Raw genomic sequence first — 25,076 nt, forward strand, 5'->3', positions numbered from 1 at the left:
GATATTGCTCATATTTTTCCATTCTTTTTCCTATCTGTTCTTTTGTGCATAGGATTTCGAGTGTCTTGTTCTCCAGTTCCTAATTGTTTTCTTCTGCCCCTTGAGATCTGCTGTTGTATGTCTCATTTATGTTTTTAGTCTCCTGTGTTGTGCCTTTCATTTCCATAGATTCTGCCAATTATTTTCTCAAACTTTCAATTTCTACCTTATGTTCACCCAGTGTTTTCTTTGTATCCTTATCTTGTTTGCCATATCTTCCCTCAATTCATTGATTTGATTTTTGGAATGTTTTAGGAGATTTCTTTGATTAATAATCAGTTGTTTCAATTCCTGTTTCTCAGTTGAAGTGTAAGTTTGTTCCTTTGACTGGGCCATATCTTCATTTTTCCTAGTGTACTTTGTAGTTTTCTGTTGTCTAGGCATCTGTTTCCCTTGATTACCCCAATCAGATTTTCCCAGACCAGAATGGGTTCAGGTCTCAGAATGGGGTTATTTTCAGTTTTGAGTTACCCAGAGGGCATGTCTTAGAAGATTCACCAACTTTCCTCTGAGGCCTCTAGCCATGTGCTTTTCCCAACCTGCCCAGCAGGTGACACCTCTCAGCCTGTCATTCCTGACTGGTGTAAGCAGATGTGGCCCCTCTAGCCCTCAGCTGAGGTTGTTTCTGTTTTGACTGTTTACTCCCAGACCCTGGGGTCTGAATTCTGAAGGGAAGCCTGGCCCTAGAGCTGGGTCCCACCTCCTTCCTCTTAAGGTAGATATACCCCCTAGAGAGTTATCTTCTGCATTTGAATTGCTCCTTTGTCTCTCTGACTCTGTTAACTCCACCCATCTGGGTCAGAACACTTTGAACTGAAAATGGCTGAGGCTCTGTCCATCAAGCCATTCAAGTTAAGAGGGAGGAAAAGGGAAAGAAAGCCCCCTTTCAGAGTCAGCCTATGTCCCCCCAGTTTTGCCCATTGGTCAGAGAGAGCACCAAATCTTCTGGGCTCCCTTTCCTGGGGCACGGGCATTTTCTGGCTCTTTAAGGTCAGTCATTTCTAAAAGCCTCTGTATTTTTCCTTCTCTTTTTTTAATTAAAAACTTTCTTTCTATCAGCCCCACCTTCTCTCCACTGGGAGTGGCCTCAGGGTACCTTGCTGCTTGTTAGGGGTTTGTCTATGTTTGTAGGTTCTATTCATGACTCCACATATGTTAATTAAAACCCCAGGTGGAGCTGGGCTGAGCTATATTTGCTTGCTCTGGGAATGCTGCTTTTTTCTACAGTGAGGTCTTGCAGCTCAGCCTGCCATGGGGGGAGGGGCTCCTGGCATGATTCTGCAGTTTTTCTTACAGATTTATGCTGCAATCTCAGCCATTCCACCCAATCCAGGTTGGTGTACAATGGGTGGACAGTCATGGTTGTCCCCCAGCAGTTGTTCCAGATTATTTACTCATTGTTCCTGGTTCCTGGTTGTTTATTAGTTGCTCCAGGGGACTAAATAAATTCTCTATGCCACCATTTTGCCCCTCCCTCCTCTAGGTTCTTGATATGGGAGCTTAGATTATCAATCTGAGACTTTTCTTCTTTTCTAATGTATACATTTAGCCCTCTAAATTTCCATCTGAGCACTGCTTTAGATGTGTCCTGCAGCTCTATTCATTTTTTTCTGTAATTTTCTGTATGGTTTATTTTTCTATCTTCCAGTTCACTGCTCTTTTCTTTGTTCCCTCTATTTTGCTGGTGAAACTATCTACTGAGATTTTTATTTTGATTATTTTATATTTTATTTTTATTCTATTCCTATCAAGGTTCTACTTATGTTCTTGATTTACAAAAGTTTTTTTTCTAGAGTTAGTTCTTTGTTGGTTTTGACATTGTAATATCTCTTCACAATCCTTGTTGGCTAACTTGGTATATAGTGTCCTTCATTAAACAAATGTTAATTTCGATGAAATTATATCATCATGTATTTGTTTTTTAGTATGTGCTTGTGCTTTTGAGTCTTTTTTTAAGAAATTCTTTGTAACTTCTGTGAGACCAAGGTATCCTCCTGTATTATATTTTTATTAATCTCATAGTTTTACCTTTGCATAATAGAGACGCAATTTCATTTTTTCTCTTTATAAATCAATATTTTCCAGCACCATCTACAATACAACTCAATTTTATCCCACTTAGTTGTGTGGTGCCACTTTTAATACATGTCAATATGTATTTATGTATTAACATTTAACATATATTAATATGCATATTAATATGTATGTGAGTTTCTTTGCTGAACACTGCTTGACTCTTTGTCCTTAGGCAAATAGTATGCATATTATTACTATAGTTTTGTAGTATGTCAATATCTCATTGAAGGTTATTATCCTCCTTTCTTTTGTTCCTACTTCTAATGTGAATACCATGAAATGAGTCAGTTTTTAACAATGGGATTCCACACCTACAGTTTTGAGGTTGAGAAAATGTCCAGATCAAGATCTCATCAAGCAATGGTTTCTTCTTGAAGACTTGCTGCTAGCAATCCTAGACTTCTCTGTCACATGGCAAGGCACATGGTGGAACCTGCTGGTCTTTCCCTTCTCTTCTAGGATTCATTGCTTTCAGCTTCCTGCTTCAGTGGCTTTCCCTCTGTGTGTCTGAATTTCATTCTCTTATAAAGGACTTCAGTAAGAAGATTAAGACCCAGCCTGAATGAGATGGGTCACATCTTAACTTGAGATCCTACTCACTGAAGGATCCTCTTACAATGGGTTCACACCCACAGGAATGGATTAACTTTAAGAACATACTTGACATGAGGTACGTACAACTTCAAACCATCACATCTCATGTTTCTGTCTTTATAACATTGGCTGTATCCTTCAAGAGTAGCCATAGAGCACAATCTTTGTTCTCAATCTTAAAAAGCATGCATCTAAAGTTTCCCCATTGAATATTGTTATAGCAGGTTTATTATATTACTTTTGCCTTGTTAAGGAACTTCAATTTTATTCATTTGCTAAAGTTTTCTCTTTTTTTTGTTAAATAAATCTTATTTGCTATCTTGTATCCAGTATTACTGTTGAGGTTACCAATGCCAATAAAATCTAATTCCTTTGCAGGTGATCTGCCAACTTTTCTCTGGAATTGTTTGGAATATTTTCTTTGCCATTGATGTTCTTAAATTTTAATATAATGTTATATGGTCTAGTATTTTTCATTTTTTTGGCATCTCTTTTTTCTTTTTTTTTCTTTTTGAACTCTATCAAGCCCTTTTGATTTGAGGTTTTTTTTTTATTTATTCCATATTTTCTATCTCTTTATCTTTATCTTCTGAATTTATTTCTATATTTTCTGTTTCTTTATCTTTGTCTTCTGAATGCTGAGTTACTCAATTATATCATCTAACTCACTAAGACACTCCAATTGTATTTTGCCTGCTATTTGTTGCATTTATTGTATTATTTATTTCAATATTGTATTTTTCACCTCTAATATTTCCTCTTAACTATTTTTTTTGTTCTGTATTGTTTTATATGCTTAACATCTTCCCTTAACTCTTTGAGTATTCTAGAATATATTTTAATTTTTTTGTCCATGAATTCCAACAATTCTGCTTAAGGTGAAATATATTATTTAGTTTTTTTCTTTCTTTTGTAGGCATCGAACCCCTGGGTGTCTAGCTGTTTTGGCCTTTGAGCTCACATTCCCTTGGGATCAAAACTAACATGTCAGTTTATGTGTATTGGGAAAGTGCTCAAGTTCAGGTACTATTCTGTATCTCTTCCAGATAGGAGAGAATATGGAGTTAGTTTTGGAGCAGAGTGTTCCAGTCCAAGCACCAAAGAACTATTGTTGACCAATAATTTTCTGCCATTCCACCAGGCAACTAATTTGGCCAGAGATTTCCTTTTAAATTTTCAAAAGGAAGCAGCTTTGTGGAAGGCAAACAATTTGGTTATATTCTACTAACTCATTGGATTTGTTGGAAAAGGCAGTGGAAGGCAATTGGTCATCCTGGTCCTATTTCCATAAACTTCTCTCTCCATGAGTGTTCATGGCTGCCCTGATGTAACACCCCTACCCCAACCCCTCACATTAGCATCTGGTGCTGTTGCTGCTTTATGGAACAGGCAAAAAATGTCCAAGACAATTAGAGAGGCTAGAAAGCACAATTTTCTCCAAAGGACCTTCTCATGGTTTCAATCTCAGCAGCAATCTTCACTGACAGCTCACTCCAAACTCACATTAGTACATGATAGCTTTTTGCTTGCTTGGTGTTTCTCATATTTTATTGCTGTTATTTTTTTCTGATCAAAGCTCTCTTCTCATTTCTCTATTGTTTGTCAGGTTGGTTTTTGGTGAGGGAGCTAACAGAAGTCTTCTTTGAAAAAAAAAGAAGCTAAATCTGGTTTATTAATAGGACAGTATGCTATAACACTTCCCTGTTTCTTTTAGTATTCTGAAGGTTTTTGAAAGAATAATATTTTATTTAGAGATGAATTTGCTATATCATGGCTATCAGCAGTAGGCCCATCTGATAGCCATACTTTAGCATTCATGCTGAAGAAGTAACAGAATTATCTACTCAAAGGGATACAGGAACTTTCAGCGGAGGCAAAGTTCAAAGATATATCAGATAGACAGGCTAGGTTATGCTGTAGTAACAATCATCATACAAATATGAGTGGATTAATAGACCACAAGTTTCTCACCTATTCAAAGTCCACTGCAAGTCCAGAGCAGTTATCTTCTGCATGAACGTGACTCAACATTCTAGGTGACTTTCTTGTGCGCTCCATCCTATTACCTGTTTCCTTGGTCAACAAGACAGTAAAGAAGTAGAGCACAGAGTCTCTTAAATGCTTCTACTATTATTGACTTATGACATTTCTTTTCTTATTTCACTAGTCAAAGCAAGTTGCCTAACTGTGTCCAAATTGGGGAATAGGGGAAGATTGTGTGTATGTGTGTGTGTATACGCAGGAGAGTGTGTGTGTGAGACAGAGCATGAGAGAGAGTGTGCACTCTACTATGTATCATGAGCCTTAATAGGCAATTTCCTGCATATGAGAGTGAGTAGATATTACTTTTTAGTTTATATAACAGCCTTGTGATTGTTCATTATCTCTAATTTAACAGGTGAGGAAATGGAGGCCTCAGAGAGATTTCATAAATTGTAAAGTCAGAATTTTAACCTAGAGCTGTCTGACTTCAGTGCCCATGGTTTGTCTTAAAAATACAGAGTGATAAGCAGTCTGTAATTCTCAATCCAGCATACATTATATTAATTCTAATTTGTTTGAACATCTGGAATATACTAGGGTGATTAGAAAATCATCAAAACATTGAAGGGAGGCAATAGAATTTGGTGGAACAGTTCAGTTTAACAAATTTTTATTGGGTGCCTTATATTCCAGGTATCAGGAAGGCTAATAGTCTAGAGGAGATTTAAACTAAACCACCTGATATGTAACACAATAGAAATGTTCACAGGGTGTCATGTAAACATTCAAGAAGTGCACTTAGTACAACTGGTGGGGCTCAGAGTATTTTAGTCCTTAATTTAAAAATCTCTGCTACTTTGGGGCTCATTTAATTGATTATATCCACCTCTATTTTTCTTTCTCTTTGTAATCTATTGATCTCCTAGTTAGTCTCCCTCTCTCATTGAAGCCTTCAGCATCTGATTCAGAAGTATCTTTTTTACCCCAAGTTTGGCCATTATCCTGGGTAACTTCTATATGGATAATCCATTCAACACCTTGGCCTCTCAATTCCATTGATTCTACTCCAATGATTGCTTTTCTGGATTTCACTGATTATCCAGAACTGGAGATTTTGAAGAGATAAACTCAATTACGTAAAATTTATAATCCTAGTCTTGCTATCAATCAGCTGGGCCATTTAGGTCATGTTTTGCTCTTCCTTTTTCTAACTCCACAATCTATTAGGCAGGTAAAGAAAGGGCTTGTGAGAAAGGCTGAAGCTTGAGGATATGATCCTTGCAGATGCATAATTTTATCTAGGGATAGCAGCAAGAAAATGTGAAGAAGTTGACAGGAAGTTTTGTCTTTAAATTGCAGTAGCTGAAGCAGGGTCTCAGTTCCAAGTTTTTATTGCAACATCTTCCAAGTTGCTTGTCTGGTCCTACCTTGATGCACATTTGTCTTATATAAAAGAAATGATTCTCACTCTGGCTAAGTGAAATGGCAAAGAAATATGAAATAAATTATCAAAAAGTGAGAAATAATAAAAAAAAGCAGTCCAAAATTTATGAGTAGAAAAAATTTATTATTTTTTTTTGAAATTAAGATCCTGCCTCCCCAGAAAAGAATGTGTGGCATTTCCAAAAAAATAAAAAATCCTTAGGACTAAATAAACCTAAAGCTGAAATAAAAACATACATGTTCTTCTATTTTTTAAATACAACACTTGTTATTCAACAAAATAAAGAACAATAAATGGAATCTAGGAAAGCATATCCTATATTGAAAGTTAATTCTTGGTGTGCCAGTTTGGAAGTATTATTTCCCCCAAAATGACATGTTCTTTAATGCAGTCATGTGGGAAGAGAGGTATTAGTGTTGATTAGGTTGGAATCTTTGGATTAGGTTGTTTCCATGGAAATGTGACCTACCCAACTGTGGGTAATAACTTTAATTAGATTATTACAATGGAGGTGTGGGTCTTAATTAGTTTACTGGAGCTCTATTAAAGCTCAGACAGAAGGAACTCAGTGCTGCTGCAGCCAAGAGAGACATTTTGGAGACGGTCTTTGCAAGATTTTTGCTGATGCTTTGCTCCAGAGAAGCTAAGAGAGGACAAATGCCCCAAGAGCAACATTTTGAAGAATGCATAGGAGCTGAGAGAGGAGCTGGAACACAACCTGGGATCAGCAGATGCCAGACACTTGCCTTCCCAGCTAATAGACATTTATCAGATGCCATTGGCCTTTCTTCAGTGAAGGTATACCTGTGTTGGAGCCTTAATTTGGACATTTTCATGGCCTTCGGACTGTAAATTTGTAACCAAAAAAACTTCCTTTATAAAAGCCAATACAATTCTGGTATTTTGCATAATGGCAGCATTAGTAAACTGAAATACTTGGGAAAAAATAGATTAATAACTTGAGAATGAGGACAGAGCAAGGACATTACCTGGTTTTCTGCAGGGATCTTCTGTGCTTGTCCAAGAGGCTATGCAATGATTCCTCCATATTTTTTTTGTCATTTCTAATTTGATTGAAAACTTATGGTTTTCCAAAGTATTAATTTGTGGTTTTCTTTAGGTAGAGGGATTAGAGTTGATTTTATTTCTTTCTATCTTCTGATAATCAGGAAAAGTGCAAATTATTTCTAAAAGAAATTGTTTTTCTTTTGTCCTCATTAGACACAATTCTGTCATGACTTGTACACATTTTTGTCTTGACTTGGATAGTTTTAGGTTTGTTACAAGTAGAATGAAGGTAGAGAGAAGGAGCTCTGAGTTCAGAAGTTTGGGGTAGAAGATCCAGCTGTAAGCCTGAGAAAGAATGCCTAAGAGCTGTAAGAGGTCAAATGAAAAGTACATTGGTGAGAGGCAATGGTTTATGCATAGCTCCTCTGTGGAGGGAGAAAAGAGATGGCTGGAAAGATGTTTGGTCAGTTAATTCTTTGTTTCAGCTCCTATGTGAAGAGACGTGGATGGGTTAGCAAAGCATAGAGATCAACAGGCCTTTTGGGTTCATAAGTGTTCCGGTTTGCTAATGCTGCCATTTGCAAAACACGAGAAATGAATTGGCTTTTATAAAGGGGGTTTATTTGGTTACAAAGTTACAATCTTAAGGCCATAAAGTGTCTAAGGTAAGGCATCAGAAATAGGGTACCTTCACTGAAGAATGGCCATTGACATCTGGAAAACCTCTGTTAGCTGGGAAGGCACGTGGCTGATGTCTGCTTGCTCCCAGGTTGCATTTCAAAATGGCATTCTCCAAAGCATCTGCTTTCAAGGGTCATCTTTAAAATGTCTGTCTCAGTTGCAGCTCCTCTTCAAAATGTCACTCTCGGTTGCACTCCAAAATGTCACTCTTGGCTGCTCTGAGGTCCTTCTGTCTGTGAACTCCTTTATATGACTCCAGTGGTCCAATTAACACCTGCCATGAATGGGTGAGGCAACATCTCCATGGAAATTATCCAAACATTTCACTCACAGTTTATTGAGTCACATCCCCATGGAAACAATCAAGAGGTCACACCCTAATCAAAGGTGCCACTCATAGTTGGGTGGGTCACTTCTCCATGGAAACAACTCAATCCAATATTCCAACCTAATCAACATTAATATGTCTGCCCCCACAAGATTGCATTGAAGAACATGGTTTTTGGGGGACATAATACATCCAAACCAGCACAGTAAGACACTTATAAATCTGGGTTACAATAGCAATATTATCCTATCCCTTGTAGTCTGAACCTAAATTTCCTGAACCAAAGATGCTATTGCTTTAAATTCTTGAGCTTTCCAAATTATTTCTAAGACTATTTCCTAAATAGTGTTCAATTATTTGCTAGGAAGCTATAGTCAGACATATTAATTTTGTTATAATATGTGTTTAGCACCCTTTTGGGAAAGTATAGCTTCTCCAAGGCAATTTTACTGTCAGCATGCATAATGCATGGCATTAATGATGCTTTACACCTTTTGAAATAGTACCAGGGACTGATAACTAAGACCTGAGTGAGGAGTTGCCAAGACCTGCCTCTTCAGGAGGTTCTGTGGATTGCTTGTGATGAAGAAAACTCTCAATGAGCCCTTTATTCAGATTATGGGATGTGCCAGTTTGAATGTATTGTGTCCCCCAAACGCCATTATCTTTGATGTAGTCTTGTGGGGCAGACGTTTTGGTGCTGATGAGATTTGCTTGGAATATGCCCCACCCAGCTGTGGGTGATGACTCTGATGAGATATTCCCATGGAGGCACGGCCCCACTCATTCAGGGTGGGGCTTGATCAGTGGAGCCATATAAATGAGCTGACTCAAAGAGAAGGAACTCAGTGCAGCTGTGAGTGACATTTTGAAGAGGAGCAAGCTTGCTAGAGAGGAACGTCCTGGGAGAAAGCCATTTTGAAACCAGAACTTTGGAGCAGACGCCAGCCACATGCCTTCCCAGCTAACAGAGGTTTTCTGGACGCCATTGGCCATCCTCCAGTGAAGGTACCTGATTACTGATGTGTTACCTTGGACACTTTATGGCCTTAAGACTGTAACTATGTAGCCAAATAAACTTCCTTTTTATAAAAGTCAATCCATCTCTGGTGTTTTGCTTTCTGCAGCATTAGCAAACTAGAACATGGGGTAATTTAATTTTGTGCATATTTATGAAGAACAGTATATTAGCTTGTTTATTAATTCTAATCAATTTGTAATTTCCTGCTAATTGCATCTTCTTCCTTCCTCTCAATCCCTATTAGACGTTAAAATGGTCTTGACTCTTGTGTAATCTAACTCTCTAAGTGCTAAATGGAAGACCAGAATGCAATGATATTAGCAGTTAGGGTGTTTAAGATAATGGAAAGGGACTGACAAGTTTTTAATATGTCATAGGATTTGGGATAGAGAGAAGATGTTGTGATACAGCATTTCCAGAAGGAAGAAGTGACTAAGCAGCAGTTTTAAGCAGAGAGAACATGTCATGATAAATTGATTAGTTTGATAGGAACAGAGATTCTTTTGGTAATATGGAATGGGAACATGGATGAGAGATGTTGTTAGATAAGAGGGTAATAAGAAGATAATTATAATAGCTTCTGCCAGAGTGAAGTTTGTGAATTTGATTCAAGGGCTAATAAGCAACCCCTATCAGTTTTGAGATGGTGATGTTGCTATATACTTGAGGTTACCTAGAGAACTGTGGAGAAAGATACCTGATGCCTCAACTTTGGGCCCAAACCAACCACTGAGGGTCACAGACCCAGTGCTTTGAGGAGAAGATGAAATTGAGTGTGTATGGATGTGTGTTTGTGTGCACATTTGCATGCACACAGATGGAAGGGTGGTGGTTGGGGAAGGATTATTATTTCAGAAGGAAGGAATATGCAAAGTTGTGCTTTACCTCAGAGGACATAATTTCTTCCAACTTATTTATTTAGTTTCAAAATCCACAAAGAAAAAGAGTAACTAGGCCAATGGCTGCCAGAGCATGGAAATTGTACCCATTTGTGGACTCATATCCATAGTTTCCCAACTCTCTAGAATTCCTGAGGTAACTCTTAACCAAGGCATTCACCCACTTACCAAGTATTCCCCTCCAAGCAAGCAAGTGAATGCCCTAACCATTCCAGAGCAGCCCCCAAATCCAAGATTCACTTCCAGTCAGATTTTCTCTTCATTAGTTTTGGGACACTTTCTGTTGCCTGTACAATGAAAAGGCAAAGACATCAGAAAGGATGATTTTCCTTTCCTATAACAATGCCCTGGAATTCCTGATTTTCCCCAATTTGTCTTATCTATGGTTTATCCTACCATCCACCAATCCCCAGGAAGTGCAGAAAGTTCAGAATCTGCTCAAAGGCAGAACAATGCATCTGGGAAATGTAGGCACAGTTGCATACTATTGTGTTAAATTACAGATGTCTCATTTCTACATTCTTTGAGACAGATGCACTGTGCTTTTAAAAAAAAATGCCAAAGTTCTCATGTAAATTCATTATGCAAATAAAAGTTCACCAAGCACAAGTGCTAATGGTGGCTTGGTCTAAAGCTGGGATATTTGCCTCACAGATGTATGGGTAACATAATCCTGTATGAATTGGAATATGGAAGAACTATTTCATATCAGGGGATGGAGAATTAAAAGATCAAAACTAATGATTTGGGGACCAAGACATGAGAAAGTGAATGAAAGTGAATACAAAGGAGAAGAGTTTTGAGTAGATGAAAGAAGAGGCAAGGAGATTGGGAAGTCTGGTACTGAGTTCTAATTATCCCACCAGGAGGACTCCAAAGTATGCTGCTGAGTGAAAAATCAACAGGTTCTTTCTTTTATTTGGCAATATTGAATTTTACCTAAACCCTCTGACCCTAGAAACAGCTTGGATTAAAAAATTCCCCACCCATTGTTTTACTGGTCAAGATTGCCTTAACTTCTCCTTTGCTTGACTAAACTTTAGGCAGCCTTCTCCTTGTCTCTAGGCCCCTGACCTCCCTCATCTTGTCCTTTACAGAATCCACATAGAACATGTTCCAACTGGCCTTGATAGTCAACTAAGGTGATAACATTCTGTAATGGACACACCTTAATGCTTGACTTCCCCTCAGTACCCTTCTGCTAGCTCATCCCTGTCCTTAAAAACTCTCCTGTCCTCTGCTTTAGTGGAGTTGAGTCCTCTCTCCTTTCCCTATTGTGAGGGCCTTCTAATCTTTCTCTCTTTCTCTTTCTATCACAATAGCCTTCTGGTATCTCTCTTCTCTACTGCATATAACTTTGAGTAAAGTCAGCCTTGCCTGTTTCACATTGATGCAATTTTTCTTTAAGATAGTCAACTCAAAGCTACTGCATTGTATGTGCCCAGGGTGGTATTTCTGGGCATAACTATGCTATATCTTCTGGATATGTATGAAAATGGATAATGGGCAAATAGGAGACTCCCCATTGGTTCTACGGGGAGTCCAAGGATCCTAGAATAAGAGACAAATTGTATAAGCACAGTCATAGTTGAGGAAAGTTGGAGAAAGAGAAAACGTTGAGAACTTCATAGTTCTGGCCCCATCTGTATTCAAATTAGCACATTTTTATTGTGATGTCTTCTTGCCTACTTTATTGATAAATTCTCTATTCTCTATTGATAAATTCTCCTAAAAAAATACCCTCTTCTCTCAAACTGTTTCTAGCTGACCTAACTCTGGCTAGATAATGTATTCCAGGATTTCCAAAATGTTATTTAATTTTTCCTTTTCTCTTGTATTTGAACATACAATCAGCCAGCTTAAGTTCAGTGAGCTTCAGATTGAGACTAAAATTCCACTTGTCCTATGCCTAATGAATCCTATCTTAGTTTTTTTATTATGTTTAGATACATATAATTTTTTTTATTACAAGCATCATCACTTTTCAGTTGTTAATTATCATTTTTCAGTGTTTTCCATGAAGATATAATTGTACAGGCAAAATGGAACTTTTAGATAGCAGACAGTGCTATCTGTAATAATGGAAATGTTCATTGACCAGCAGATATCTGAAAATAAAAGGTGAAGTCAGTATATTTGCGTAAAGTACATGCATGGTCCTGTTGTACAAAAGTCTGAAGTCCAGAAGTTAAAGATTGCCTGAAGTCTGCTCTTTGAGATTCAAATCCAGGTACCCCACCCCTAATGAGATGTGTGCCCTAGAGTAAGAGCTTCCTGGGCATCATCATCAGTAAGATGAGGATACCACAATGGCTGCTTATTGGCATTGTTCAAGGACTCAAATGAAACAATGTCTTTGGGAAGCATGTTAAAAAGCTGTTATTGCTATGAGGCAGAGCAAGAGACAAAGGAGAAGACTACATAATTTCTTGAGACCTTGTGCACAGGAGATGGTAAATGTTCTTGGTGCAGTAGAGAACTCAGGGAAGCTGGTGTTTCTGATAAAGAGGTACAAAACCCCCTTGGTGTTTTCATTCACAATAATGGAATATTATCTTCATTAAAGTTTTTGATTACTGCATTTTTTTCATTTTTTCATAATTCTATATAATATACAAAATTACAAATTGAAAGAAAACCTTTCATATATATACACACAAATATCTCTATGTGTGTGTCTATATATATGTATATATAATTAATATTTCATAATTGTAAACAGATCCTCAATCAATTTCTGATTTTGTTTTCAGTTAACAGTGTATCTCTGGTAACCATGGATATGATTTCTTCATCAGTGGCTTCCTCTCTCCCCATCACCAACTCAGGAATGCACATATAGTTTTCAAGTACCTTGCTATAGTGGTCAAACTGAGGCCCTGATATAGAAGATTCTCTGAAGATCATCTGAGGAAAGAGAGTAAACCCTACCCAGTAACTTGATGCTCAGGCCTTGGTAATGTTTTCCCCCCTGAAAGAAATGTATTTCCTAATCCAGCATCCCAGTTATTCTTAGTTTATAAAAGAACAAGGTAGCTGGACCTGATTTTTTCCCTCTTGAGTGACCAGATGTGCCATTTTGGATGTATTATGTTCCCCCAAGATGCCATTATCTTTGATGCAATCTTGTGTGAGCAGAAGTATTTAGTGTTGATTGGTTTGGAACCTTTTGATTGGATGTTTCCACGGAGATGTGACTCAGTGAACTGTGAGCAAGACCTTTCAGTGGATTATTTCTATGGAGGTGTTGCCCCTCAGGGTGGGTCTTTATTTGATCACTGGAGTACTTTAAAAGGAGCCACACAGGAAAGGGTAAGCTCAGAGGCATGTATGTCACCCAAGGAAAGTTGGAGGTTAAAAGATGGGAATGTATAAAAGAGTGAATCTTGTGGTGGACAATGTATGTGATTAACTACACAAATATTAGAATTCTCTCTCACAAACTGGAACAAATGTATGACATTATAACTAGAAGTTAATAATAGAGGGTCATATAGGAAAAAAATATATACCTATTGCAAACTATATACTATAAGTAGTAGTATTTTAACATTCTTTCATCAACAGTAACGGAAGTACTATACCAAAACTATGAATCAATAATGGAGTGGGGGTGGTGGTTAGGGGTATGGGAGAATTTGAGTTTCCTTTTTTTGTCTTTATTTCTTTTCTGGAGTAATGAAAATGTTCTAAAAGTTGAAAAATAAATTAATTGTGGTGATGGATGCACAGCTGTATGATGGTATCATGGGGAATTGATTGTATATTTTGGATCTTTGGATAGTTGTATGGTATGTGAACATTCTCAATAAAAAATATATATATATGTGTGTGTGTGTGTGTGTGTGTGTGTGTGTGTGTGTGTGTGTGTGTGTATATGTAAAGAGAGCCACACAGGCCCAGACATGGAGCAGCTGTGAGTCACAATTTGGAGAGCAACTGAGAGTGACATTTTGAAGGGGAGCTGCAGCTAAGAGAGGACAAAATGCCCAAGAGCAACATTTTGGAGAACGCCATTTTAAAACATAATCTGGGAGCAAGTGGATGCCAGCCACAAGCCTTCCAAGCTAACAGAGGTTTTCTGTACACCAATGGCCATCCTTAAGTGAAGGTACCCCCTTACCTTGGAAACTTTATGGCCTTAAGAATGTAACTGTGTAACCAAATAAACCCCCTTTATAAAAGCCAATCCGTTTTTGGTATTTTGCATGATGGCAGCATTAGCAAACTAGAGCACGAGAGATAAGGAGAATTCTTAGCTTGTTATCTTTGTTCCTGGATTGTTGTGTCTAAAACAGCTATTGTACAACTCCTTGCCCTCACTCCCTGTTCTTCTAACCCCAGAGCCCAGATTCCAGGGCTGTAAGGGTTGCAATGAGTTCTATTTCCTTAGGATACAGTGAGAGAGAGTAATCACAGTTCTTGGAGGCCTCTGTGGACTCACAGTTACCTGCCTGGTCCCTGGAGTTCACATTTCCCAAACTGAGGGTGGTGCCTGGGATGTGCCCAAATCCCCTGATGAGGCAGTTGTTTCTTGGGAACCAATGTCATGCCTTATTCTAGACTCTGTTGGAGGCCATCACCAGTACTGAGGAGAGCTAGAGTCTTCTACCACACCAAATGCATTTCAGCTCTCTGTCTTCCAATACCAGGAGTGGCCTGAATAAGTGGGAGAATGAAAACAGAGAGAGGGGGCCCAGGCCCTGTGGAAGGTCTGCATCCTGGGTCTTGCATGGCTTCTGTTTACTGTGTTGTTCCTAGGTTTGCGAACTATCTCCAGCAGGAGGTTTGAGAGGGGCCTCTTCACTTCATTCAACCCATTTCACTTGCTGTCTTGTCCACTGGCTCAGAGCATGGGTCCCAGCCACCACTGCTGGGTTTTGCATTTGGATCTGGATGGTAGGATGGGATCTAACACTGGTGAATATCCCTTACCTTCACTTTGTTCTCTATTATGTGCCAACCTCAATTTCTTTCGTAGAGCTTATCACAGTTTGTCATTTAAACTTTTTTACAGTCTGTTTTTCCAACTTGACTCTGAGGTCTAGTACTGTTTTCTTCACCACTGTATTCATAGAGTAACAACAGTGTCTGTTATTGTCAATCATATTTTTCTAATAAATGAATGATTCAAGTTGCTTGTGTGCTACTGCTCACTGTACTATTGCTGGAAGTTACAGGGAGATTTTGAGTGCAACAGTGAATCTTGTCATGACATGACTCTACTCCTGCATTGATCTCATCCTGCCCTTCCTTAGGGAGAGAAGCTAAGAGGTACCCTGTTGAACAGCACTCCTTCTACTCCTTTCTCAGTGACCCAGGTTCAAGGGTAGCTCAGTCAGGATTACCGCTGAATGCATCTCTTTCCTCTCTTTAACCCTTCATAAACCCTTGAATGCTTAGCAATTAGCCTTCTTCCATCTTTCTTTTACCTCTAATTCTTGCTGCCAGCTTGTCTGCTTGCCTCAGTGTTCTATTTACCTCTGTGTGTCACCCTCTTCTCTCCTGCCTCTTTCAAAGGCATATGAACTACAAGGGAGTGTTCAGGTTCTTTTCCTATCCCTCCCCCTGTCCCATTCTTCAACTCCCACTTTCTTGAGAAGCTCAGCATATCCTAGGAAACTGATGAAAAAAACTGCTGCTACAAACAACCAGGGTGATGGTACTGCCACCCACTTTGCATTCTCAATGCCTTAGGAAAAAAGTCATTTTCTGGGGTAGAGAAATTGTTTCAGAAGTCAAAAGGCACAGTGATAATTCAACTAGAAGCAAGAAGGGTAACTTGGGGAAAGAGGAAAGAGGAAAATACTGAACAAGGAGGACAGGGTTTTCAAATGGTTTCCAAGTTCCTGGAGGGTTATTATATGAATTATTTTAACAGAGATCTGAACTGTAAAACCCACAGCATGAAGGATTTGTATAGAGATGACTAAGATCTTTTACCAGTGAGGAAACTTAACATGAATGAGTGGGGAAAATGAGGACACATCGGGAAATCAGACTGTCAAGTACAGATCATGTGTGACCCTGTCCAAAGCATGTTCTTAGTGGCTGACCACAGTCCTGACCAGTCTATTTTGTAATAACTAAGGCTGTGCCTGGCCTGCTTTGAGAGGGCATTGCATCATCTCCTGATTTGAAAAATTGAGTTTGCTAGGTCATGGGGATGCAGGATTCCCTGGCCTGAGAGAAGATCTTTTCTGTAAGCATGTAGCAAGGGAGAGGAATGCTCCAAGGGCTGCCACAGAGGCCACACAGAAGAAAATCTGTTCTATAGAAGACCCTGATGCAGAGAAAAGTAAATTCTACATGCAAATTAAACATCACCTTTTAAAATTTTGCTCGTATTAAACAATCGGGTTAGTAAAATACAATCTTGGAATATAAAATTATTCAGTAAGTACAGAAGGTACCAACATAAACTCCAGAGGGCTTGTCCTGAGTTGTGGGCCCCAGATTGAGCCCATGAAAGTCTTCAAGCCACATGAAATAGAAGATGGCATAAGTCATGGGTGAAGAGGAAAGCACTGACCATTGAATCTGAGAGAAGAGGCAAGATCTTCAGAAAGAAAAGAAAAACCTGAGGCTGAAAAATCCAAGAGGCTGGAAAGAGATTGAGAAGAGGAATGCAAGATGGGTTGGGGAGCAGAGTTAAGGGTGAGGGTATAATAATGGGGACTGTGCTGGAGACCAGTTTTAATAGGATGCCAGCTAGTTTGGTGGAGAGGTGAACCTGCTGCTCTAACTGGACTCTTCATGACTGGAAGGCTATCTCTGAATTAACTCTTTGATCTCTCATTCCAGGACCACAAGTGTTTTAGACTGTAGAACCTCAGGATTGGGTGTTACAAAAACATATGACAGGTAAGACATAGCTGTCTGGATGACAGAGATGGTAGATAACACATAAAATAGGACCCTGGGTTGAATTTCTCATCTGTGCTTAGGGATTTATAACACAGCAATAAGGAATAAGAGGCTGTGCAGGTTGAGGTCACAATAGAGAAGTGATGAGTGGAGGAGAAGCAACCTCTTGGGTGCTTGACTGCTATTGATTCCTGACAAAGGAGGGAGGATTAAGTGCTGAACCTGTTTGGAGAACTTTTAACTAGCCTTGCAATAGCTTTAGAGACCCACGTTAGATCCTCTCTGCCAGGAAAGGGACACTCTTCCCATGTCCTACCCATCACTGATAGTTGATAGCTGGTCATGGGAATGTATTCTTTAACACATTTCTTCATTTACCATTTATTAAGTACTTTCTCTATTCACAGATATAACTAACAGGTTTTGAAACCTGGCACATGTGTCCAGGGATTGCTATGGTGTTGTGTTTGACTGAAAATTTTGCAGAGTCCACATATTTGGAGTTTTGAATACTATAGCAAACAGATACTGGAGTCTGAAAACTCTGGGTTCAAATACCAGCTCTATCATTTACTGATTATATGACTCCGGACTGAAATTCCTAAACATCCTGAGCCTCATATTTATAACCTGTTCTGTGGAGTTGATACTTATTTTGTAATGTTGTTATGGTACGGAAACCAGTACATAGTGGATACTCAATCAGTGGAACCTACCCATTTGCGGCCTCTTATTCACAATTCTTTAATCAAAAATGTTTCTTAATTTTATGCTAAACTAACTTGGCAGTCACATCTGACTTGAGCTAATTAATGTGAAGCTATTTATAGCCTTTATTTATTCTTTTTAGTGTGAACATTTATGTATTTTGTTGCAGAAATATTAGTGTGTTTGGTTACAGAGTATTGCCCAGATCCTTCTAGGATTGGATTCTGAAAATATACCTGGTCCCATCTTATCTTTCTGATAAGAAATTTTTGGGACATGATTGCCCCATTCCCTTCTGTAAAAGTTTACAATGCATACATGCAAATGAGCATTAAAGAAAATGTGTTTCCATTTGGCAAAGCTTTTTTTCTCAGTCCCAGGACTGAAAAGCCAGTAGATTCACTCATTCATTTGTTTAAACAAAATTTATTGAGTACTTAGTGTGTGTAGGACATGTTGCTAGATGTTTGGAGTGCTATAGAGATACAAAGAGGGCCACTAAGAAACTAAGAATCTAATATTTGGGTTAAGACTAGCATACAAACAAATTACAATGCAAGGCAGAACATGCTAACTTCACTGGTTGGAAATTCCAGGCAGGTCCAGTTCATCTCTGGATAGGGCATGAAGCTTCATAAAGGAGAGGGCCTGTAAAACAGTCCTTGAAGGGCAGGTAGGAATTTGTCAGGCAAAGATGGCAGGACAGGACATTCCAAACATAAGGAACAATATGCAAAGGGGTATGGAAGCAGGGTGGAATTGACAGTATTTGGAGAATTGCAAGTGGTCCGGTTTGGGGGTAGTACAAACTATATGGAAAGGAAGAGGTGAGGGTAAGGCTAAAGGGGTGAATTGCATAGAACATTAGAAGGCTGGAAGTTTGTGCTTAATTTAACAGACAAAGGAAGGAATAAAGGTTGTTTATTCTGTTTTAATTTTTCTGATCACTCAAGTAATATATATATGTTCAAACGGAAATTTGGAAAATAAGATATATGTAGAACATTTAAATGCCTATAATCCACACCTAGAGATAGCCATTGTTGATGTTGTAAAATGTATCCTTCTAGTCCTTTACTGTATAAATGTAGATGGCTAGCTAGTTCAATTAATTAATTTTGAGAGTAATATGTAACAAATCACATTGCCTCAGATTATTAAAAACAGCATATTGACATTAATACTTTAAGAAAAATAAATATAACAGCTGTATCTGGGTAGGGTAAAAATAGGGGATCCTCCAAATAAGAAAAGCATTAAGAATGTTGTTGCAATGTTTAAGTTATGAGGAAACAAATTTTTTGAATTGGGTGATGTCTATGGCAAAAAAGGGGGCCTGGATAGACAAATATTTCCAAGGACAGTAATTCAAGTGGATTAGAAGAGAGAAAGAAAAGTCAGAGATGACTTCAGAGTCTCAAGCCTGGATGACCAGAAGAATAGGACACCGTGAACGGATATTGGTTTTGAGGGGCAGGATGATATGTTTATTTTTAGATATATTGAGTATGTGGTGGTATCCAGCAGGCAGTCAGAAATGTGGCCTAGAACTCAAGAGAAGCACAAAAATCCAGATTTTTAAATTTCAAGATTGCTTTGGTTTAGAAGGACATGAGATTTCTGAAGGAGAGAATAGAGATATAAAAGAATGAGAACAGAAATGTGGGAAACACCCATATTTAGGAAATGGCAAAAAGCAAGGAGCCAGAGAAGGAGGCTGACAAAGAATTATAGGAGAACTTGAAAGTTTCAGTGTCCTTACAGTCAAGGACGGAAGCAGTTTCAAAAATTGGCTAGTCATATTTTGAAATGTCACAGAGAAGACAAGGAGGATGAGGACTGAGCCCAAAAGATTAAAATAAATAATATGCCACATACCTAGCACAGTTCCTGGCACACAGAAGAAACTCAGTAAATAGTAGTCATTATTATGATTAAAAGATTATTACATTTGGCAGTTAGGAGGTGTTTGCTACTTTATCTCTGGACCCTGCAAAATGTCTTACACAGAATTGCAGCTTAATAAATATGTGCTAAATGAAAAAGTGAATAAGTAGAAGACAAAAGTGAATAGGAGTGGTAATAACTTAAACTGACCCGTGTTTAGTTTAGGTACCTAAACAGGGATCAGTTGTTTAGCTGGAGGTGTCTGACTCCTGAACCTGTTTGTCACACCCAGTCTATTCTTTGCACCATGGAAACTTCTGTCCTTTGGGAGTGTGTCTTCTGGATACTGAGATTAACCATGTACAAAGACCAATCTACTTGGGAGTCAGGCCAGCCATCAGGGAGCATACCCAAGAGAGAGGATGATGGCAATTTCCTCTAAGATTCCCTGGATTCACAGATAGCACAGAGAACGGGCATCACATGCAATGAGTAACTACAGCATTGTCAGTGATTTTGTGCTTCTTGGATTTTCTCATCTTCATGAGTTCCAGAGCCTCCTGTTTGCTTTCATCCTATTGATATACATGGTGACAATGCTGGGGAACCTGGCCATTATCACCATTACGTGTCTTGACTTTCGCCTCCACTCCCCCATGTACTTCTTCCTCTGCAACTTCTCCCTCATGGAGATGCTGGTCACCTCTACAGTAGTTCCGAGGATGCTGGCAGACCTGCTTTCCACTCACAAGACTATGTCCCTGGCTGAGTGCCTGACCCAGTCTTTCTTTTACTTCTCCATGGGCTCCACCACCTTCCTTATCCTCACAGTCATGGCCTTTGATCGCTATGTAGCCATCTGTTTCCCTCTCCAGTACCCAACCATCATGAATGGTCCAGTCTGTGTGAAGCTGGTGGTGGCTTGCTGGGCGATAGGATTCCTCTCCATCATTTCTCCCACTCTGCAGAAAACACGGCTCTGGTTCTGTGGTCCCAATGTCATTGACCACTACTTCTGTGACTCTGCGCCACTCCTCAAGCTTTCCTGCTCAGATACCCACCACATTGAGCGTATGGACTTTTTCCTCTCCTTGTTCTTTGTGCTGACCACCATGCTGCTTATTGTGGTCTCCTACATCCTCATTGTGACTGCAGTGCTGCGCATCCCCTCCTCCTCTGGGCGTCAGAAGGCCTTTTCCACCTGTGTTTCCCACCTCACTGTGGTGGTTCTGGGATATGGCAGTGCCATTTTCATCTATGTGAGGCCAGGCAAGGGACACTCCATACGCCTCAACAAGATGGTGGCCTTGATGACTGCAGTGGTGACCCCTTTTCTTAACCCTTTCATCTTCACTTTTTGGAATGAGAAGGTCAAGGAGGTCATTAAGGATTTTACCAAGAAGATTCTCCTTGGAAACCCAGCAGTCCACAGATGAAAGGGGTAGAGAGCACCTGTCAAGCCACCCTACAGGTGGGCACCCAGGTACTCCACCTCCTTTATTCTTGCCCCCTCTGTCACCCCCATGCAAGCTGCTGCTTCTGCACTACAGAAGGAACTAATGATCACACGTCATTTGAGTTCTTCAAAAGGAAGCATCTGTGAGCCTGAGAGAATTAAGGAATGGATCATTTCTAGGGAGTTGTGGAGTAAAAATGGTGGTATGACATCAATTAAATGAGATAATACAAGTAAAGCTCTTAGTACAGGATGTGATGCATAATAAGAGTTCAGTAAATACACCTATTAATATAAAAATGTGCTATTAAAATCTTTCCTCCCCAGTCTGATTCTATGGCTTTGCTTATATTCCTTTATGTTCTTTGTAACTTCTGCTTTGGATGTGCACTGTGGGAGCCCCTGGCCCCCAAGTGTTTTGAAGACTGCACACAGCAGTCTGCTTGACCTAGGACAGTTAAGATTTGACTTATTCTCCTTGTAATATCAGGTGCTAAATGTAATCTATACCCAAAACTACCTCCTTCCTGAGACTCCCTGAGATACTGTTATCTACAATATAATCTATAATCCTCCCCTCCTCCCTGTTGATTACAATCAATCCCTCCCTACATTGCATGACACTGCTCCCTGCCTTATGCTCTCATACCCATTGGAAGGTCAAGCCCTTATAACTAGCTTATAACCCTTAAAGTGCAGACCATTTCCATGTTGAGCTCTGAACTTGCCACCATTCGGAGCACCTACTGAATCCATTCAGAGAAGCTTCTGATTTCAGGGCAACATTACTCAACTTCCCCACCCTGTAGGTAAGCCTCATAATAAAGGCTCATGTCTCAGAACGTGTTGGTGCTTTCTTCAGTCGTTTGGCAACAAAAGCCCTCTTGGGCCATGACATGTACCTTTCTCAGGAACTGGCTTCAGGGTTCAGGTTGGGATTCTCAAAATGGGATATTCTCTACATAGGAGAGAGAGGCCTGGCACCCCCAACCCAGAAGGAACTATGTGCCTCTCATTTTCCCCCCTCTCTGGGACTGCTCCTGGAGGAGGTGCACCACTCCCACCTGGGCTGCCCACTTCTCTCTTCCAGTCCCCCACTTTTGCCGTTAAATAGAAATGGCTCTCTGGATATCACTTTCCCAGGCTTCTTATGCAGAAAGGTCATAAGCATCTCCTGTCTGACATCTGTTCTTCCCATGCACTTAAGAGGAAGGAGAAAGCTGGCCACTTCTCTCAGACTTACTGCCTTCCCCTTCACATCGGCCACTACTCATCTCCCACAGAACCTTAGATACATGTCCCTGCAGGAGGACCTGTTGCTTAGATCCTCTGAGGTTAGGTTTCCTGAAAACAGCCTGATCAGGAGATTGTCAGGCTCATGGGATGTCAAAGCAAATATGTTAGAGTCTGGATGAGGGAGAGGGAGTGGAATAGAGCTGGTGTTGAGCGTGAAGGGGGGTGGTGGGGAAGCAAATGAGAGAAGGCATTCCTTGGGAGTCTGGGAATACTTAGAAAGTCATGGGAAGATGGTGGGAGTAGGGATAGGTCTGGGGTCTGTTTTCTTATACCAGACTGAGTCTGAACTGGGCTGAGGTTAGCAAAGCAGGGCAAAGAATGGGTGTGAACTTCCTCTTACTTCTGAAGCTAGCTCTGTTCACAGGATAACTAGAGGAGAGGCACCAGTCACAATTCTCAATGTGGATGACCATAGCGTAGGGGCCACCCCACAGAGCCAGTGCTCTGAGGGAAGAGGGATAGCATCCCCATATACCAGTATAGGCAGCCTAGAAGCACCAGTCTCTTGTAACCACCCATGGAGCTTGATCCCTAATTAAGCTTTTTTTTTTTAAACTACCACAAGATGTTTTCCCATTTGTGGGCCTTGCCAAAAGTAGGGAGATACTTCTGATTCTGCTGTAAAAGCCAGCAGGGAAAACAGTTTTTCATCCTGAGAACTTTCTTTCCTTCACCTCTCAAGGGGCTAATTACTTACTCTCCTTGCAAACTTTGTGAAAAACTGAAGAACTAAGTGGAAAGCAATTATCTCCTTCTGATATGCAAACACTTTCCTTCAGCTTCTCCACCTAAAATAATCATTGCATAAACCCACTCAGATTTTCCTCCTGAGAGACTCCCTCCTGCTACTTGCTCATCTCTGCACATTCCCCTCTTAAAAAATTAAAAATAACCAAAAGCCTTAACAGTCTACTGCCTGTTTTTCATAGTGTTCCTTTAGGAGTGGGGTCTCTTACTGGTCAGTTTGGGAAGGTATAACTTGTACCTGCACAATAATCGCTGGAATCACAACCAGCATCACACAGGCATGATACTCTTAACAAACTTGTCTGTGATCCTTGGGAGGGCATCCACATGCTCTGGGAAGTTGTTAGAAATGCTGAATCTCAGGCCCCATTGATGACCTATTGAATCAGAATCTGCATTTTAACATCCCCCACTAGGTGATTCATATGCACATTAATGTTTGAGAAGTACTGATCTAAACACTTTGCTGGTGGAGTTTTTAATCAGGAAATTGTGTAAGAAAGCTCTTTTCACAGTCTCAAAGCTGTCAAGGACATGGGAAGAGGAATTTGTTTTTATCAGAGTCACCCTTTCTTAGTGACTTTTCTCCCGGTCTTACTTCTGGAGACAGGAACCAGGACTTAGGCCCCCGAAGCTTTCATCTGGTCTGACTTTAAACTTCCTGAGTGACTTTGGTAAAATTGTCCAGCCTCTGACTTGCTGTTAGAATTAGTGATGGGAGGATATATCCTGTGTAAGCACAACCTAGAGAAGTTTTTGTCCCACACATTTGTCTTGATGTGACAGGGGCCCTCAATGTGCACAATGTCAGAGAGACATAACTTGCTAAACATAATGAAGAACAAAATTTTAATTTTAATAGACTTTTCCAAATTTCTGGAAGAATCTTGCTATTCCAGTTCTAAGTCAAAGTGACTGTTATGAAAGTCCCCCAAGATTTAGGGTCATGATGTAATTGAATCACAGCTTTGTGGAATTGGAATGGAGTTGTAGATCATTCAAGCCCACTTCCCCTGAGTGTACTAGTCCTTATGGCAATACTTTTTTATCAGGTTTATGTAGAGTCTTTGCTTGAACCAAGTCCAGAGATGGGCCACTCACAACTCTGTGAGGCAGCCCCTTCCTTTGTCGCATAATTCTAAATTTTAAGATGAAATCCTTACATCAAGCTTCATTATAATTTTATCTAATTTTCACCAGTTGTCCAAATTCTACCTTTTTGAGTTACATAGGTATACTATCAAATGACTGAATATGTCTACGCAGTCTTCTATGAAACATTCAGACTCACAAGGGAGATATTACCATTGAACAGTTTTCAGACCTCTTCACATCCACATTGCTTCCTCTGGTCCCTGTTATTTTCTGGGGCTTGGAACTGAATGCAATATTGGTTCAGACAACTAACTGAGGTAATATGCAGTGGGACAATGTCTTCCTTTGCTTTGTTTACTACACTTCTATTAACATGAACTAAAGTAGCATTCCATGTTTTAGGTTACAGTGTTTGCTCATATTATAAATTCATCTACAAACCTCATTGAAGGTAGCTAACATTTATTGAATGCCCGCTATGTTCTAGGCACAGGAGATATGAAGATATATAAGACCTGGTGCCTAACTTGAGTACCTCAAAATTTAGTGTGGAGAGACAAAACTATATGGTAGTTACTGTCTTAGTTTGCCAGAGGTGCTACCACAAACATCACACAATGGGTTAGCTTAAACAATGGGAATTTATTGGCTCACAGTTCTGAGACTAGGAGAATTCCAAAATCAAAGTATTGGCAAGGATTGTTTTCTCCTTGAAGACAGTAGCTTTCTGGAGCTGGCTGCCAGCTATCCTTGGGGATCCTTGGCTTCTATTCCATCTCCTGTCACATGGTGATGTCCTCCCCTTTCTGGTTTCTGTGACTGCTGGGTTCTCTTCACAGGGCCTCCAGTAATCCAGATTAAGGCCCACTCTGCTTTAGCTGACCACACCTTAACTAAAAATAACATCATCAAGAGGTTCTATTTACGATGGACACCCACAGGAATGT

General features: G+C 39.7%; 1 protein-coding gene across 1 annotated transcript; it reads left to right on the forward strand.

Moving 5' to 3' along the window:
- Positions 1–20,023: 20,023 nt before the first annotated feature.
- Positions 20,024–20,971, forward strand: LOC119534714 (olfactory receptor 6V1-like). The gene has a single exon (XM_037837338.1). It carries the CDS (start codon positions 20,024–20,026, stop codon positions 20,969–20,971), a length of 948 nt encoding a protein of 315 aa, XP_037693266.1.
- Positions 20,972–25,076: the final 4,105 nt, after the last annotated feature.

The sequence above is a fragment of the Choloepus didactylus genome, chromosome 5 (assembly GCF_015220235.1).
Source record: "Choloepus didactylus isolate mChoDid1 chromosome 5, mChoDid1.pri, whole genome shotgun sequence".
Lineage (NCBI taxonomy): Eukaryota > Metazoa > Chordata > Mammalia > Pilosa > Megalonychidae > Choloepus > Choloepus didactylus.

Coding starts and splice junctions, on each gene's coding strand:
- LOC119534714 (XM_037837338.1), top strand. CDS start 20,024: ATGAGTAACTACAGCATTGTCAGTGATTTTGTGCTTCTTGGATTTTCT.